General features: G+C 49.6%; 1 protein-coding gene across 1 annotated transcript in view; it reads left to right on the top strand.

The window, feature by feature from the left end:
- The window catches only part of BSCL2 (BSCL2 lipid droplet biogenesis associated, seipin), a 142278-nt gene that overhangs the window by 78214 nt on the left and 45491 nt on the right, over positions 1-18573 (top strand). Inside the window, exon 9 of the mRNA XM_078660485.1 lies at positions 15702-15800. Coding sequence (XP_078516611.1) covers positions 15702-15800 — 99 coding nt within the window. The remainder of the gene's footprint in view (positions 1-15701; positions 15801-18573) is intronic.

Here is an 18573-nt window from a genome sequence, read left to right as displayed (position 1 = left end):
AGCTCTTATACAAGACTGGACTATGAAAACAGACTGGACTATGAAAACATTAAAGGCTCTCGCATAATTTTGGTTACCTCTAGTAGTCCTATGGTTTCCTTCAGCTGCAACACACTTTGGATGGCTGGAGAGATGACAGAACTGGCTTCCGCAGTGGAGGCAAAGCTGGATCTAACTGAAAGACCTTCTCCAACCCCATGTTTGTTCTCCAATACTTTCTGTTCTTTCATAGTTCAGCACTGAGTAGTGGCATCAAGTAGCCTCATGACCAGCTTTAAAATACCTTCACTGGCATTGCGTCCGAGTCCATTGATTATTGTTTTCAATATAACCGTGGACTAACAATCCTAATTGCTGAGACAGATTTTTCTCAGAACGATACCAGACATTGACCCTCTGCATATCCTTTTTCCCCTCCATGCCATATTTGCTGATATATGATTAAATATTACCATGGAGAGAAAAGCTGTCTCCTGGGTCAGGTGAATATTAGCACTCCTGAGGAGCACTTAATCCAGTCTGTAGAATAACCTGTGTTCATATGGGTAAAAAGGGTATTTCTCACCTTCATTTGTCTCTGTACTTGCATTGCTCAAGCCCTTACCACTCACACATTTGCCCACCTTTATGTAAATGGATGTGTTACTTTATTGGTTGGTTGACTGGTCAGGGTAACCGTCCATAATCTCCTTGATGTCCTTCCCAAAACCAGTCTTCCACTGAGAATGCTTAGTCGTAAACTTGGTGTTTATTGTAGAAATCTCAAAGATTGCATTGGTGTAATATAGATTGACGTTACTGTTGAGTTCCTGTCACAGCACCACATGTAGCACTTTTTGAGGTTTGTGTAAACCCTTTGAATTGAAAACGGGTGACACCTCCCTCCTTACAGCCTGACTAATTTCCTGTATCAAACCCTTATTGTGCCAGAAGCAGGTACCGCGCTCTACATAGGCAATATCATTCAAGCCCACCAATTGGCTCCTGTAGCAGCAACAAGTCCTATATGATAATGTGTGTCTCTTTATTATGTTACTAGTTCCCCCTTGTCTCACAGTACTTTGCCATTCTAGGTCTTACAGTCCATACGGTCTATATTTGTTATCCAGTGTGAAACTCCCCATCCCAGCTTATTGCTTCAGTCCACTTTCTTTTGTCTTATATATCAGTCTTCCTATCACGTTTACTAAGCTATCCCCCAACTTAGAAGAGCGCTAACCTCCACATCATATCACCGTCCTATGCTTTCTCCCATGAAGCTTGTTTAGCTTATTCACAATGTAGTGAGCTTCCTATTTTAATATGCATCTTGGCCAGTCCCTGCTCCAAGTACTTTCTTCCCCTGTTTACACAGAGTCTTAAAAGTGAGGCAGCTCTTCTTTGTGATCATCTGTTTAGGGCACAATGTTTGATACTGATTTTTCCCTTCATCCTCCGGTGAAAGGAAAATCAGTACATGATGATTGACAATTACCTCTCTCCCCCCCCCCCCCCTCCGCATCATGCACTACCAGATCAACACTAGCTTTATCTTCAAACCAGTTCTAACCAGATTTGTGCATCTTTCATCCTTTCTCTAGTTCAGTTGGCTAGGTTGTTTTAAAGGCCCAGTCGCCGGGTTCTCCTCCTGAGCCTCCCTTTCTTCCTTTTTTGATCTGTCTATCAGCATTGCTTCCTATGGAATGTGTGCCTCAGAATCCTCCAGTAATTAGTCTTCTTTTTCATTCAACCCCATGCTTGCTACTGGTTTCCAAAAAATCTTTTTTTTCCTTGTGTCACCTTTAATTTTGCTGTAAAACACACTTTGTAGTTGTTTCATAGCGCTCAGATTAGTTTCACACCTTTTAATTGTATTCTCTTCTGCTGTGTCTTTTGTGTGTAGTGTGGGAAGAAGTGGATCTAGCTCAGTTGTAATTCCATTCCATACCAGTCTGCAGGTTTCACTAGTTGGTAGTAGGCTGTCCTTATTAGTCAGTACTTTTCCAGTTGCTGTGCTAGGGAGTGCCTCCAGTTCAGTGTTTCTTGAAGGGCACTGTATGCTTTTTAAATCATAATTCATCATGATAGCTTACTTGACACTATCAAGTCCCCGAGGTAATTTTCTAGAAAGCCTCCAATTTTTCTTTCTTCCATTCTTTTTAATATTCCCACTATTCACAGGTCTGACCACTTAGTTGTATCTTCTGAACTTGCACATGGCTTCTTGCCTTTGTTTCAAGTCTTCTACTGTTGTTTACTTCCCGTTTGTCATTGTGTGCATCCAATACTGTGTAGTTGAGTGGATGATGCCTTGGATGAATCGCATCTGATTATCTATTTAATTACCTGCACAACAAGCCCTCAGTAACTCCTTAGTATCTTTTATTGTTTTTAGGTTCAACTTAAAATTAAGTTTGTGTCCGCACCATCTTACTCTCTCAGGTCATCAACGGCAGCTCTTATTCTCCTTGGGATCTGGTTGTTTATATGAATCTTGTTGCTTCAGTACTAAAAGATCTAGTTTTTAGTGTTTAATGTCTAGAAGTATGTTTCACCGGTTCTCGAATCAGTCCTCATTATGTCCAGGTGGGAAAGGAGGGTGGCCACCAGCGTAGATCGGGTGTGACCAACAAATCATATCATGCACCCAAGAATTGATCTGGAAGTGGGTGCACCTTAGATTGGTTAACTCATCATTGGCTTCACATGTCTGCTTTTCTCTTCATCTGCTCCCCTATACTCGTGCCCTGAAGCAAAATGGTTCTCTTGGGTATTAATCCATCCAGACATTGAGCTCATCTATCATCATGCAGACTGCATTGCTTAGTGTACAGCAGGTCTATTTTTCCACTTCTGAGTGCATCTCATGTCTCATGCAGGTTCTGTGCTCAACTCTTTGTCCACTTGGGCTGCTCTCATTCATCAGAGATGGCTAGTACTTGGCAGTGCCTCATAGAAATTACCTTGCTGTGTAGTAGCACTTGGCTGACAGTTTTTGCTAGCCCGGCAGCCAACGGTATCCTTTCGGCTTTGGTTCAGTGCTTGCTCTACAGTATTCCTCTCTTCCACTCATGTGGCCACCGCAGCAGACCAGGTTTACAGAGCCGGTCCCGCCTGTTACCGTAATCGTTTTCCTCTTTGTGCAGGAGGTGAATGGGCGTTTGGGTCAATCTCCAGTTAACCATGGATAGAGTTGGGCTTCTTAATTCTTATGTTCGCTTAGTTACCCTACACCTCGACTGCACTGCCTAGACGTACTTCATCCTTCAATAATTTATAAATATTAAGTGCTTCAAGCTTTAAAAGATGGCAGGAGCCAGCTTTTAAGCTAGAAAAGGCAATAACCAAAAAAGTAAGGAAAAGTGGGGAACAATCGGGGCTGCACCTATTCCTTCAGCCTTGAAGAGTTGTGAAACTGGTATTTGTGGTCCCAAAATCTTTATCATTGGGTCCCAAAATCCCTGTGAGTCCGTACTGAGGAAAAAAAACTAAAAAGTCGAATTTGGAGGAGAGTTCTCAACATTGACCTGAACTTTTTTGACATGGCATATTGGGCATTAACCCTTACCTGAGTATCTAAGGACATTGAGTTTGATAGTCTCTGGTCAACAAGGTGTAGTCTCTGGAATGAAATAAAAAAAAAAGCAAAAGTAACAATACAACATCAGTAGTTCACAATAGTTTAGTTTTTCTGCAGAAAGGCAAAAACTGCATTTGTCCAAGGCAATCTAATATATCACGCAAACTGCTCTGTATGAATAGTAAGTACAAGTCTATAATCAGGAGTGGCAAACACAATGTGGTAATTTATCACTTTCACTTATATATGTTCATCTATGTCAGCACAAAATTAGATGCTATTCCAAGCTGAAGAATTAGATGGCTGAAGTATATACAACATGTTAATCTATAACAAATAAACATTTCTGTTTTTACTGAGAAGTGATGTTTTCGTGCCCTGTGCCTCTATTTTTTAGAGATTTTATATGTGCTGCACTTCACTTTCAGTTATTGCTTTAGAATAAGACCTCATTCCCTGCATGATGACGTACCATGTCAGGGATGGGTACGTTAGAGTTCAATTGGATGAGGTGGGAACCATTCTTCAATCCCAACCTCTGTACTCTGCTGTTCATGGCAAGTTTAAATATCTGTTTTCAGACACTTGTCAACTGCTTGTGGGTAGAGTCTGCACCAGAGTTTTGTTTTAGACGTTTTACATTCTGTGTGATTCTACTGCCAAGTATCTGCCTCTGTGTTTTAGCCTCTTGATGGCTTGTTGTTTAATCAGGTGTGTTGTTGTTAAATTAAGATTTTAAATGTGCTGCCATTATTTGCTGGTTAGCTGGGACTGTGATTCTATATGTTTTGTGGACGGTGCAGAGGGCCTTGAATTTGATCTTTGGGTCCCATTTGTAGCCAATGGACGAATATTATTTGTAGTTTTAGGTGGGTGTGCTTTGAAAAGCTTAAGCTCATTGTGGCTGCCTGGTTTTTGTTCTTTGTTATTCTGCAGAGAGTTTCTTGGGAGACAAGTGAATGACATTTCAATCCTCCAGACTTGCCATGACAAGAAATACCAGCTTCACACTGTAGTCTATTTCACCCCAGGTCCTTAGCTCCAATTGTTTTTTGAAGAAAAAACACCTCTATTGGTGTTTGAAAACATTTAGAGATTTTTTTGTAAAGCAATTGACAAAAACCGTTTGACTGGCACAATAAGTTACAAGCCAGATCAATTGCATTTGTCGGTGCAGTAGGCTTAGTGGGTGTAGACAAAGGACTGTAGGAGGGCTGAGGGATCAACACCGAATGGAAGGGGATGCAGCAGGGTTGAAAAGGGACGCACATAGTCATTAGAAAGAGGGTGGCTCCAGAGATGGCAGTGACATACAGAGGGGTTGTAGGGTTTATTAGTGCCCTTAATGAAGAAAGAAGGTCACTGAGACTTTCAGATCGTAAATGGCGACAACACCCTTCATCGCTCCACTTAACCCAACTGAGACAGTCCAGGAAAGGCTATAATAAAAGCATTCTAAAATCTAAAAAGACTTTTTCAGGAAAGAACTGGATAATGCTGTAAACAGACCAAGGAAACTATTCGATTTACTAAAAGAACAATCCAATAAATCTGCCAAATCGGCACCAGTCTCTACAAAAATAATCTTAAATAGTGAAGATTTCTCCTCTTTCTTTACAGACAAAGCAAATTCACTGGAGGGGGAGCTCAAAAAAGCAGCCAAAGACATTGAATGCGATAAGGGTACTTTAGAGGATCAACAGTTTCAACTAGAATTAGAAAAACCAAAAAACAATGCTCAAAGGTCAGGGTTTAAGCTGGTCAGTGAACTAGACATTGCAAAGATCATGTTGACCTCTAAACCTAACAATCACTATAACAATCCTTTACCTGCAAAGTGTTGGTCTTCAAAAAACCACCTGCCAATCCCGTCATGGACAAGGGTCATAAATGCTTCATTGACACAAGGCCAAATATTGGTCTGCTTAAAAACTGGTCAAGACGGCGGCGATGTAAACGGGCGCACCTCGAGTGAGCTCCGTCGCCCCGTTGCCTTATTAAGCGATTATTAGCGTTATTCGGGGGCTTTTTAAGAGACCCTGATATCCGTCAGGCCCCTGAAGGAGAGGAGATCCGCACAGCGACCGCTCCGGTGCAGGAATCAATACCGGGGGCGATTGAAGACTCGGCAGTCCGGCTGCCGGAGCACCGCGGCCATCTTCCCTCCGCGCCTTGGCCTCGCTTCTCTGGAGGGCGGCGCACAGAGCTAGAGGAAGCTTGGCGGCACAGCCGGACTATCTGAGGCGGACCCCGGCTGAGGTTGACACGCCGCGGTACCAGCGGACAGCGGCGACGGAGCTACTGGCGGCGAAGTGGCCCCTGGGCGGGGACGTGGTGCTGACCCGGCTGCTGACCCGGCTGCTGACCTTGCGCGAGGACCCGGCTTTGGTGTGGCTGCAAGGCCGCGCCGGGGGTGGGGCGGCTCCCGGCCACACGACTGCGGAACTAGTATCTACTGAAAGACCGCCCCGGTGAACTGTGCCCAGCGGACCCTCACTGACCTGCTGCCTGGTGCCGTGACGGCGCCCTGAGCCGCTGCGCTGGGACTTAGCGCACCGGAGGAGCTGCCCGCCATCTTGCGCTCCCGGACGGGGTCTCGCCCGCCATCTTGGCTCCCCCCACTGGCATCTGCACCCAGAGCGCCCGACCTTGCAGCCTGTGGGAACCTTTGGTGAGTGCCTGGCCCAGCCGATCCTGCAGGAGCACCCGCGCTGGCCTAGGTCCCTGCCCTCCGGCCTCCGAGCGGATTCTGGAGCGCTCGTTGCCGCCTGGAAGGCCGTGAGGGCGGATCGGGCGCCACTCTCCTCGCTCGCCGGACCAGTGCTGCGGGAGTGTGTAGCCTGAGCCCTCTTGCTGGCAGAGACTTAGCGGGCGGCTGGCTGGACGACCCACGCCGCCTGTTGGAGACTGTACCCCTGCGGCCTAGTGGACCGGCCCGAGGCGGGGGTGAGAGGTCCCTACAAAACGTGAGTACCCCTCTATCTATTCAGGGGGCCTGGGACCCGGCTGCCCTTCAGGGGAAGCAACGGAGGTGGGGCGGCGGCTCGCACCCCAGCCACTCCTGAGAGGCACCGTCACTAGTGGAGGGGGCAAACGACGCAGCATCCCGAACTCGAGGTGAGGGCTGACCCCCGTAGTGGCCCTATTGAGTACTGAGGTCACCCTGCGACTCCCTGAAGAAGCGGGCCTAAACACACCACTCTCTGGGCGACACAGGACTGCGCGGGAAGAGGCGCTCGACACGGGGGAGGTCGACTGGTGGTGTCCTGACCCGCCACCGCACTACTGCAGCACCAGGGGGGTGCTGCGCCAACAGCGACGAGCGACGCATTGGGTGGCTGAGTGCTACGTTTAGGACGGACCATGACCCGCGGAAGAGGAGGCAGGATGGACCAGGCGGCGACTTCCAAGGGCACTTCGGTGGTTGCCATGTGGGGCAAGGCAGGAGCAGCAGCGCCACCTGAAGAAGTGCCGCCACCGGTTGCTGACTCCCCGCCGGTGACACAAGCCTTCATGTCCTCTTTCATGGCAGACCTGAAGTCTGAGATAGGATCCTTGAGATCGGAGGTGCAATCGTGCGTTAAAGAACTGCGTAACGACGTGACAGAGCTGGGGGACAGGGTCGACGGACTCGAGAAGCTGGTGGACACGCGCACTGAAGACATGGAACAGCTGTGGCAGAGAGTGGCAACCCTGGAAGAGCAGAACATCGAACTCCAGATTAAACAGGAAGACCTTGAAAATAGGGGGCGCTGCAACAACCTCCGCATACTGGGTGTGCCACTCGGAGAAGAAGGGACGGACACCATGGCCTACGTGGCGCAACTCCTGCACGAGGTGCGGGGCAACAAGGAAGCCCCCCCTCCGCTCTTGGACCGTGCTCACCGAACCTTCGGTGCGGGAGGCAAGTCGGGTCTCCTCCCAGACATCATAACCCGAGTGCACTATTTTACGGAGAAGGAGGCCATTTTGAAAGCGGCAAGGGACAAGCAGGACCTGCGTTATGGAAACCACAAGATTCAAATTTTCCAAGACTTGGCCCCCAACACCCTGCACAGACGGAAAGTCTTCCGCCCGGTGAAGCTGCGGGCCCTCGAAATCCCCTACCAGTGGGGACATCCCTTTGCTCTCATCTTCCGTTGGGAAGGCAAGCGTAAAGCCATCCGCTCCTACAACGAGGCGGCACAGCTGCTTAGACTCTCGGTATCCCCAGAACGCAGCCCCGCCCGCACCAACCGCCCAGAGAGGCTCCCGGCCTGACCCGACTGGACCACGGTGACCCGACGCCGCCGATCTCCCCCGATGGATGCAGGCTCCATGTCCCAGGCTAAGCAGGACATCATAGAACACATCCGCTCCCTTGAAGACGACTGCGAGGGACAAACTTTGGAGCCCCACACTCCGTGAACTATCTCAAACCGACCCATACAAAACCGGCCCCGGACCCTCGGCGCTCCAAGACCACCGGGGAGAACGTTGTCACACCCCATATCAATGCATCGGACATTTTTTGAGACTTTGAGCCCCTTGCAGAGTAACTAGAAGACGCCTGCATGTCTGCGGCCCCTCTGCAACTATGTGCCCAGGCGTACTAGGCAGCGTGCATCCTTGACACCTGAGCCCGCCGCGTCAGCAAGTGGGGCCGGCAGGATACTGGGGGTGGCCCTAACGAGGCACTGATGGGAAAGGGATTGTTTTGGAAGGCAACGGCTCACAGCTGCTCTCCCGTGGACGCCCACGAAGGTCGAATCCGACAGCCCGATGGTCCGGGAATGGTGTCCTAACCGTTGGGGCCTAACACTGCTGAACTGGCTGCTATGACACGACTCTCCCTATACTGCCTCTATGCTACTTACCCCCGAATCAACCTTGAGCAGCGGGGCGGACGGGCCTCGGGGCAACTGAGACTCATTTCTTTGACAAGGACGCCCCACTCTTTGTCCCCTAGGAAGTGACATTCCTGAGTACATCCAAACCCTCGGGTAGAGGATGCCCGGAACCTGGGACATTGTACTACGGCCACGTTGGCCTGTTGTGGTTATATACTTTCTCTGTGTTCCCTTTTTTCTTGCCTGTTCTATTCTTCCTACTTCTCGCTCGACCTTTCCTTTTATCTGGTCCCCTCTCCAGTTGTGTAGTGTGGCGAACTGGGGGCTGTTGGTGGTGCCTGCGCGATCGCGGTGGGTGGGAGAGGCGAGCCCCCCTTGCTTGACGGGGTGGGGGATGCGGGGTGATGAGGCGGCTTTAACCCCCTTAGTGTCATGGCGATGAGTATTCCTGCACCTCTCAAAGTCTTGACACTTAATGTCAAAGGACTTAACTCCCCCAACAAGCGGAACCAGGTGTGGCGCTACCTCCTTCAACACTCCCCTGACATTGTCTTCCTTCAGGAGACGCACCTCCTGCGGGGAGACACTGGACGCATGGCGCATCCCAGGTACCTCACACAATTCTGGGCGTCGGCTGACACTAAAACGGCGGGGGTGGCCATGTTATGCAGAGCTGGCTTTAGGCGGGGATCCACAAAACCCTACAAGAGTGGAGACGGACGCTTCCTTCGGGCCACAGTACAGATGGGAGGAACACAGTACACTCTAGGCAATGTATATGCCCCTAACCAGTCGCAAGATAAGTTTCTCCAGACACTCCTACGGGAACAGTTTCAGTCTGGCACGCCGCGCACAATCTTAGGCGGGGACTTCAACCTAGTGTGGGACCCAGACATAGATCGTGGGGACACCGCGTTTAGCGGCGCGGGCGCAATGTCGGCCACACTGAAGGAGCAGATTACGGACTTAGGGCTAGTAGATGCGTGGAGGTACCATAATCCAGGAGTCCGTGACTATACCTTCTACTCGCACTCCCACCGAACGTACTCGCGCATTGACCACCTCTTCACCTCTCTAGACTTGGCGCGGGACACGCTGAAGGTCACCATCTCCGATATCTCGTTATCGGACCATGCGCATGTGGAACTGCTGTTGCAGGACCCAATGGCGCGCGCCCCCCGGGAGCGACGATGGACTCTCCCACCGAGCGTCCTTCGAGACCCGGCAGACGTTGACAACATTCGGGAAGCCATAGAATCGTACTTCGCTCTCAATGATATCCCGGAGACGCCATTTCCGGTGGTGTGGGATGCCTTTAAGGCCACCATACGGGGGCACATCACTTCCCTGGCGATAGCGAGAAGAAGGGCGGCCTGTAAGCTGAAGGCCGATCTGGCAAGCGAGATCAAACAGGCGGAGGCACAGGACAGAGAACGGTCCTCGCTGGCGTCCAGAAGGAAGCTGGCGAACCTCAGGGGTCAACTTCGCCTCATACGCACCAACAAGGCAGAACACTCCCTTCTAGCACTGAAACAAAAATACTACGAAGGGGGGGATAAAGTGGGAAGACAGCTGGCGGGACGACTGAGGGCACGGACAGCTAGAGCTCATATCGCTAATCTACGACATCAGGATGGCACATGTGCCGTCACTGAGCGAGCCAAGCAGGACGCCTTTGTGGCCTACTATACTTCCCTATATGCGGAGGAACCTACATCAGCGGAGGCGCGAGCCGCCGTCCTCGCTGACTTTGAGGGGACCCCCCTATCGCCAATCCAAACAGCGGAGTTGGAAGAGCCCATACTAGAAGATGAGATCTCTTCGGCTCTTAAAGATCTCCCCATGGGGAAAACCCCGGGGCCCGATGGCTTGCCGCTATCCTTCTACCGAGTCTTCCAAACCCAGCTTCGCCCTCAGCTGCTGAGACTGTTCCACTCCTTCTCGGACACGGTGGGTCCGTCCCCCGACATGGGAATGGCGGAGATCGCATTAATACCGAAGCCAGGGAAGGATCCTGCGCTATGTGCCTCCTATCGGCCTATTGCCCTCTTGAACACCGACCTGAAGGTCTATACCAAGATCCTGGCTAAGCGACTAGACTCATACATGCCGGGGTTGGTGAATCCGGATCAAGTGGGGTTCATCCGAGACCGGCAAGGGGCCGACAATGTGCGCAGACTGGCCCACCTGGTGGGCAAGGTGCGACATTGGGATATCCCTGCTTGCCTTCTCTCGCTCGACGCAGAGAAGGCCTTCGACCGGGTGGACTGGACCTTCTTGAAGGAGGTCCTCCGGAAGCTGGGCCTGGGCCCCAAAATGATAGCGAGTATTATGGCCCCATACCTGGGACCGCAGGCCAGGATCAGGGTAAATGGCCAGTTAACATCACCGCTGGCGATACACCGAGGCACGAGGCAGGGGTGTCCACTTTCGCCACTCCTGTTTGCCCTGGCAGTGGAGCCCCTGGCGGCGCTGATCAGACGTGACCCCAGAATACATGGAATAGCCCATGGGGGGAGGGTCAATAAGGTGGCGCTCTTCGCGGACGATCTGATCCTCACCCTCACACATCCTCGTGCGTCTCTACCAGCGGTCCACGACGTACTCTGTCTATATGAACGGGCGTCGGGTCTCAAAATAAACCATACTAAATCTTGGGCACTCAACCTCACTGTGCCTACCGAGGACGTCCTCTCCCTGAAGGAGGCTGTGCCCTATCAATGGGCGGAGAGCCACATTAGATAATTGGGCCTCGCCCTTACCCCCCACTTAGACTCCTGGTCCTCAGTGAACTGGACGGAATACCGCAAGGCAGTGCTGGAGGACCTTAGGAAATGGAAACCTCTGATGATCTCCTGGCTGGGGCGCCTTAACGCAGTTAAAATGTCGATCCTCCCTCGCATCCTCTACGTATTCCAATGTCTGCCCACCCCTATACCGCCTCACTGTATTCGGAGCCTCCAGCGCGAGATCACGTCCTTTATCTGGGGTGGGAAGCGCCCCCGGTTCTCGCAAAAGGTCCTCATGGAACCTAGAAACAGAGGAGGCCTGGCATGCCCCAACTTGGTGCATTATTACTGGGCGGCACATCTCCGCTTCGTGGTGGAATGGGGCACACGCGAAAGCGATAAGCACTGGTTCCACATGGACCGGGCGGTCACTGGCCGTACCATATGGGACCTACGCTGGCTCCCGCGGGCGGCGCGCTCCAGAAGCGCATACCTTGCAGTCCCCACAAAAACTGTGCTGGACATCTGGGATAGCGTAGCCGTGACCAGAGGTCTGACCACGTTCCCGTCCCCACACACCCCGATAGCGGGGAGCCCGCAGTTCCCCCCTGCCCACAGGACTCGGGCGTTTGATAAATGGACTCAAGGGGACTGTAGAGTAGCTGGAGACCTCTTCCTTGAGGGCTTGCCCAAAACTTGGAAAGATTGCAGGGAGGAATTTCGGGTGCTGCTACAGGCTAGCCTACAACATGCTCAGCTATGCCACTGGACTGCAAGCGACGAAATGTACCAAGCGGCTATCCGAGCATACACGCCCTTTGAGAAGTTGGCGCGCTCCCTCGGGGGACTGAAGAGGCTGATCTCCCAAATATATTGCATACTGCAGCACCCTACATTGGCGCCTGCACATCCCTATCAGAGGCAATGGCAATTAGCGTCGGGCACGGACATCGACCCCTCCCAATGGAACAGACTGTGGCGGGATATACCCAAGGTATATCGCAGCATCCCACAGAGGGAAAACGCTTACAAACTGCTTACGCAATGGTACTACACCCCTCTCCGCCTTAGCCGGATGTTCCCCAACGCTTCCCCGATGTGCTGGAGATGTGAGTCTGCGACTGGTGACTTTGTGCATATATGGTGGACGTGTCTGACCCTTACTGTTTTCTGGAAGGAGGTGCTAAGCCATATCAAAGGGGTGCTGGGGTTCCCTCTGCCCGAAGAAGTGAGCACGATCCTACTTGGCATACGCCCTGCTGCGCTCAAGGCACTCACTCGCGGCGACTGGATCCTCACACTCCAAATGCTAGGTGCCGCTAAACAACTCATCGCCTTGTACTGGAAGCGAGTGGAGGCGCCACCCATAGCTTCCTGGTTTGTGCGCCTTTGGCAGGTCCTAGCGATGGAGCTACTTACGGCATGTCTACAGGCGCGGGATACGCGCTTCAAGGCGGTCTGGGAGCCTTTGGTGCGACGCCTCTGCTCTGTGGAATATGCGCGACACATGCCCACTAGACTCCGCGCTCTTCACCTCTTCGAGGACGCACTTGTCCCTAGAGACCCGGCCAGACTGCATCCTTGACCACCATACACATCACAGCTGCGGCTGCAAACACGCACGCCCCCCTGCAAGCTGTCCTCCGCCATGCTGCCTGTACCCGCCATTCTATCTCCCCCCCCCTCTCTATCTGCCCTAAGGCTTCTCCGTCTTTCCTACTTTCCTTCTTCCTGCTTGCCACTCTGGCACTTGTCTCTCTTTGAGACGGTTGCGCCCCGTTGGGCAGTTAGAGACAGTTGGGCTACTCGCCCTTCACATATCCTACTTGCTAAAGCGACTACACTCCTGCCCACGACAAGCATTTCGACACTGCATCCCTAAGCCATGCGGCCGGCCCTCCTGAGAGGGTTGTAGGCAAGGCGCTGTGTTAAAGCCTTTTCCCCGGCCGCTCCGGCACTGAACTCAAAGAGATCTATCATACGCGGCCGGCCTCGACACGAGGTTGTAGGCTTAACGCTGTGTTCAAAATAAAATAGATTTGAACTAAAAACTGGTCAAGTCATTCCACTCTTAAAAAAACCAACAGAGAACCCCTCTGATGCCAACAATTTCAGACCAGTAACAAACATTCCCATGCTAGTGAAAGTACTGGAAAAATGTGTCCAACAACAATTGAGTCTTCACATTTCGGAATTCAATCTGTTAAATGATTTCCAATCAGGATTCAGACCAAACCGTAGCACAGAAACAGCAATTCTGCACATCGTGGATGACGCTTTACTTGCCCTCGACCACAACAAAACATGTCTCCTAATCCTGCTGGACCTTTCGTCACGGTAAACCATGCTAAAATACTGCATCGCATGAAAAACAGAATGTGGCTAGATGGAACAGTCCTAAAATGGTTTAGTTCATTTCTTGAGAACAGATCGCAAAAATGTATTGTCAACCAAGCTCTGTCAGGCCCAACCAGAAATACAATCGGAGTTCTGCAAGGGTCAACACTATCTCCGGCGTTATTTAATCTATACGTAGAACCACTCCCAGATATATTATAAAAAGCAAACATTTCCTTCCACATGTACGCAAATGATACTCAGCTGTACATCAGAGTCACATCGACAGAAGAGATAAATGCCATGAACCAGGCACTAACGAGAACCCTCCAATGGCTAACCATCAACCACCTGAAGCTAAACCCTGAAAAAACCGAATTCCTGCTGATTACGCCCCAGAAAAGCAAATCAAATATAGTAGAATGGACCAACCTAATCACAGCTCTAAAGTGTACTCCGAAGATTGTTGACTCTACTAAATGTCTGGGAATTATTCGGGACAAAAATCTGAACATGTTAGCACATATCAACACGATGGCAAAAAATGCCTGTTTCCATTTAAGCTACCTTGGAAAACTAAAACCATTCTTAAATAAAGCAGATCTCAAAATAGCAGTTCAGGCACTGATCATATCAAAGATAGAGTATGGTTGTAAAACTCTGGCCGGGCTCCCCAAGATCTCAACAGCCCCACTGAAAGCGTGTCTTAATGCAGCCACAAGACTAATATCTGCATCCCAAAAATTCGACCATATCTCCCCTCATTTGAAAGCACTCAACCGGTTTCCCTTCGAAACAAGAATTCAAATCAAGTTGGCATGCATCACTCACAAAGTGATACATTACAAAACACCAGGTTACCTAGCCCAGAAACTCACTCTATCAGGAGGGTGCCGGGTTTCCAGGAGTCACGCAGACCTACTACTAAAACCGGCCCGCTTTTGTAAGAAAAGAACTTATGACTGAGCGTTCTCTGGGGGAGCTCCTAGAATCTGGAACGCCCTCCCCCTTAACATTAGAAGAATCCCATCCATCGCAGCATTCAAAAAGGAAGCAAAATCGTTCTATATGAGGAAATATCTCCCTTAATGTTCTACAGTATAACTATTGTCTACGAACTTCTCATGACGGTTGTCTTGCTACCTCTAGTCGTTCATTTACCCATTGTGGGCTTGTATATGTTTTTTAAGCTTAATGTTTAGATCTGGTCATGGTAAAATAACTGATGACTTGGTAACTTATAAGGTTTTGTTTGTGGAAATGCAACTGTAAAGCGCTCCGATACCCTACGCAAGGTCATGTTCGTGCTGCAGAAAACACTAAAAAATAAATAAAGGGGGAAGGCACCCAAAAGCACTGCAATAGGGTGGTGGAACAAAGCAGGGCAGAACACAAAGAGCATACAGAGGGATCACTCAGAGGGGCTGCAGTGCAATTGAGCGTGGGTTACACAGAGGTGCTAAAGGGGTGGGCTTAGGGTCTGGCAAGAGCAAGGCAGAGAGACACACAGACTGCAAGCGGGAGAGAGACACATTGGGGGCTGCAGGCGGGACAAGATGCACAAAAAGTGGGTGCAGAGGGCGTGTGAAACACAGGTGACAGGGAAGGGGGAGTGTCTCGGGGCTCTGAGGGGTGGGGAAGGGGACAGAGCAAAAAACTCGAAGGGTTGGTGGGGCACCCACAGTGACTGAAGTGGGTGACAACACAAACACCAACATACTGACAATCAAATGTCCGCACACACTCTATCATACCTCCTTCCACACAACCATCATCCTACGCAATACCCCACTTTAATTTGTTCACATAAGTGGCACTGTACACCGACACAACCACAATTACATAAATAATAAGATCTTTATTGCTTGATTTAATAAAAATCATTGCAAACAAGTGAACAGAAGCAACTTAATACCTTCACATACCTACCATTGTACACAAACGCACGACCATAGGTACATGCAGCTAACATCCTATGGAGAGCATTCCTCCACTTAATACTCATCAAAACAATTTTATTTGCAAGTCCTCTTCTGTCTTTTCTGGATTATTTTGTAACATTATGATGTATCAGCTGAATGGGGTGCTTTAATCCCCTGTAAACAAGCTAGCTCGCAACCTATTGCGACTTGTTCCTGGCGGAACATTGTTTGTGTTGTATGTTACATGCAGGTCTTATGGAGTACAGGATAGTTTAATGTATATGAATCTAAGTAAAGCTTAATACCCTCTCTGTTATCTACACAGGGCATGGTTTGCATTGGCGCAGTCAAGCAGACACAGAAACTATCGGAAGTGAACGCTCTGAACAGGAGGTAGAAGCAGAGCAAGATGAACCTGCATCCGGTGAGTTTACCTTTCAAGGGTGCTATGAGTGTCTCTCTGTATACATGTGTGTGCGCAATCGTATCTGTATACAGCTGGCATATTGGTGAATCTTGATGCTGTTATCTGAGATTAGAGCAACAAGTGGCTCCATGTAGCGGTTGAATATGACATGAGACAGTATGGAATCCTACGCGATTCCACAGTTAATGTAGGATCTTCTGAGACCTGGATTGCTCATGTGCACAATCTTGGTGTTAGTTGCAAATGTAGGAAGCGAACCAATGAAGGGCATTATTGGTTCTCTCCTATATGATACTCAGGTTTGTATAAGGGTGGGATGGTCACCTTTTTAGACGGTAGCTGAGAGGTCCAGCAGTATCAGGAAGGAGGGATAATCTACATCTTGTTTGGTCTTATTTGTTGAACCTTGGTTTGGAGGTAGGCCACTGACCAGGGAGATAGGGAAGGCAAAGTGTTTGATCCAATTCAAGGGTATTGGTAGTTTACATTGGATTGTTTTAAGTTGAGAAGACAAGGTCAAAGATGTGGTCTTTGGAGTATGCTGGTTGTGTGACTCACTGTACCACTTTGACTGTGCTGATGAAGACTGGGTGGGGAGGGGGAGGAGGGTGTGTGTATCTCTTTTGTTCCTTTTTCTTTGTAGTTCATGTTTTCTGGGAAGTTGTAGTCTCCCAAGAGAGTGATTTGAGTTTTTCTGATGGATGAGGTGGTGAGATCAGAGAGTTAATCAATGATGCCCTTATTTTGGCCAGTAGGTCTGTAGATGAGATGTCATTTGTTGGTCTAAGTTGCATAAAGCGAAAAATTGCACATCATTTGCACCATAGGGTTAAGTGCTACTTGCTTGTCTAGGACCAGGAGGACTTATGGATGACAGTGAGACTCCTTCTTTCTTATGTCCGTGGTCCACAATATGGATGGTGTAGCCTGTGGGAAGAACATCTAGGATGTGCGAGTGAACCTTGTTTCTGTGATTAAAAAGACCTCCAAGCTCGTGGTAGGTGATGAGACCTGCTATATCTGGAATATTGCGGAGTGCGTGTTAATAAGCATGAGTTGGAATGTGAGTTCTGTAGTTTGAGGGTGTGTATGAGGTTGGGTATGTGTTGTTCAAATGCTATGAGTGGGTCATCTAGCTCTGTTGTGATTGTGGGGATTTGCAGCATAGGGTGCTGGGTGAGGCACGTTTTTTATCTACCTTGTAAGCTTCAGTGGAAAAGGAGTTCTGACCCAAGGCTGTTCCTGGCCTTAAGAGCTCAAACAGGCAATACCCATATCTGTGCCCACCCATATCTGTGCCCACCCATATCTGTGCCCACCCATATCTGTGCCCACCCATATCTGTGCCCACCCATATCTGTGCCCACCCATATCTGTGCCCACCCATATCTGTGCCCACCCATATCTGTGCCCACCCATATCTGTGCCCACCCATATCTGCGCCCACCCATATCTGCGCCCACCCATATCTGCGCCCACCCTTATCTGCGCCCACCCTTATCTGCGCCCACCCTTATCTGCGCCCACCCTTATCTGCGCCCACCCTTATCTGCGCCCACCCTTATCTGCGCCCACCCTTATCTGCGCCCGCCCTTATCTGCGCCCGCCCAGGGAATAGGGGGCCCTGAAAAGTTGATTGGGAGAAGACAGGAAGTAATGTCTCTTCCTGTGTAGAAGGATGATGGGAAATGCAGAAATGTCACTTCCTCTGCAGATTGATGATGGGAAGTGCGCATGTTTGTATTTCTTGCCTTAATCTGCATCCTCGGGGCAGCAGTGAAAGGTGCAGGCACTGGGAGGTTAAATTTACTACTCTAACTCTCGCCCTAGACTATTTGGGGAAAGTGCAATCCCCCTCCCCCAAATATTCCAGGACTCTTATTTACTATTCTAACTCTTGCAATATTTTGGAGAAAGTTAATAATTTCCCATGTTTTTCACTAAAGGGTTTAATAGTAGTGATTTTGCATTGTAAAAAATGCAGCCCTGTGGGCATCGTTTACAGTAAAAATAAATTGTAATAGTGGGAAATGCAATGATGTCACTTCCTGTGCAGATGGTAAATCTAGTAATGTCCTTTTCCTATGCATATAGCTGCCAAGGTTTCAAATTATTTGTGACATTTTCATAATTTCAGTGTTATTATGAGTGACATTTCAATGACTGAGTGACACTTTCTCGTGAGCAAAATCAAGCAATGAAGACGGGGAAACCTATAAATATTAGAAATTACGCTCGTTTGAGCATCAGGAAACTCCTGTAGTTGCTACAGAGGGTCAAGCGCTAAAGAGACGGTGGAGGGGACAGGCATACTTCACCACATACTCTGTATATGCCAGAGGAGCACTTATATGGATACGTGCAGGGGTCCCATTCCAACTTACAGATACTATAATTGACACGGAAGGGAGATATGTGGCCATAAGAGGTCACCTAGAGGGGAAAGATCTAACACATTGCTCAACCTATATGCCCCCAACACTGAACAGGGTGCCTTTTTTGCAACACTATCACAACGCCTAGATACATGGCTCATGATATCAACATTAATTGGTGGGGATTTCAATTGTGTTTCTGACACCCAGCTGGACGATCACCCCCCTCCCCCCCCCCCCCCCCCCCTGCGAGACTCCAAAACGACCCACATTTTCTGAAATGTTCTTGGATTGGCAGCAGCAATGGAGCCTGATAGACTCCTGGAGACGGCACAACCCGCATGATGGGGGCTACTCCTTCTCATGCCTCCATGAGGTTCATGTACACTTAGATC

Source organism: Lissotriton helveticus, chromosome 9, assembly GCF_964261635.1.
Source record: "Lissotriton helveticus chromosome 9, aLisHel1.1, whole genome shotgun sequence".
Classification (NCBI taxonomy): Eukaryota; Metazoa; Chordata; class Amphibia; order Caudata; family Salamandridae; genus Lissotriton; species Lissotriton helveticus.
This window is presented reverse-complemented; position numbering and strand designations above follow the sequence as displayed.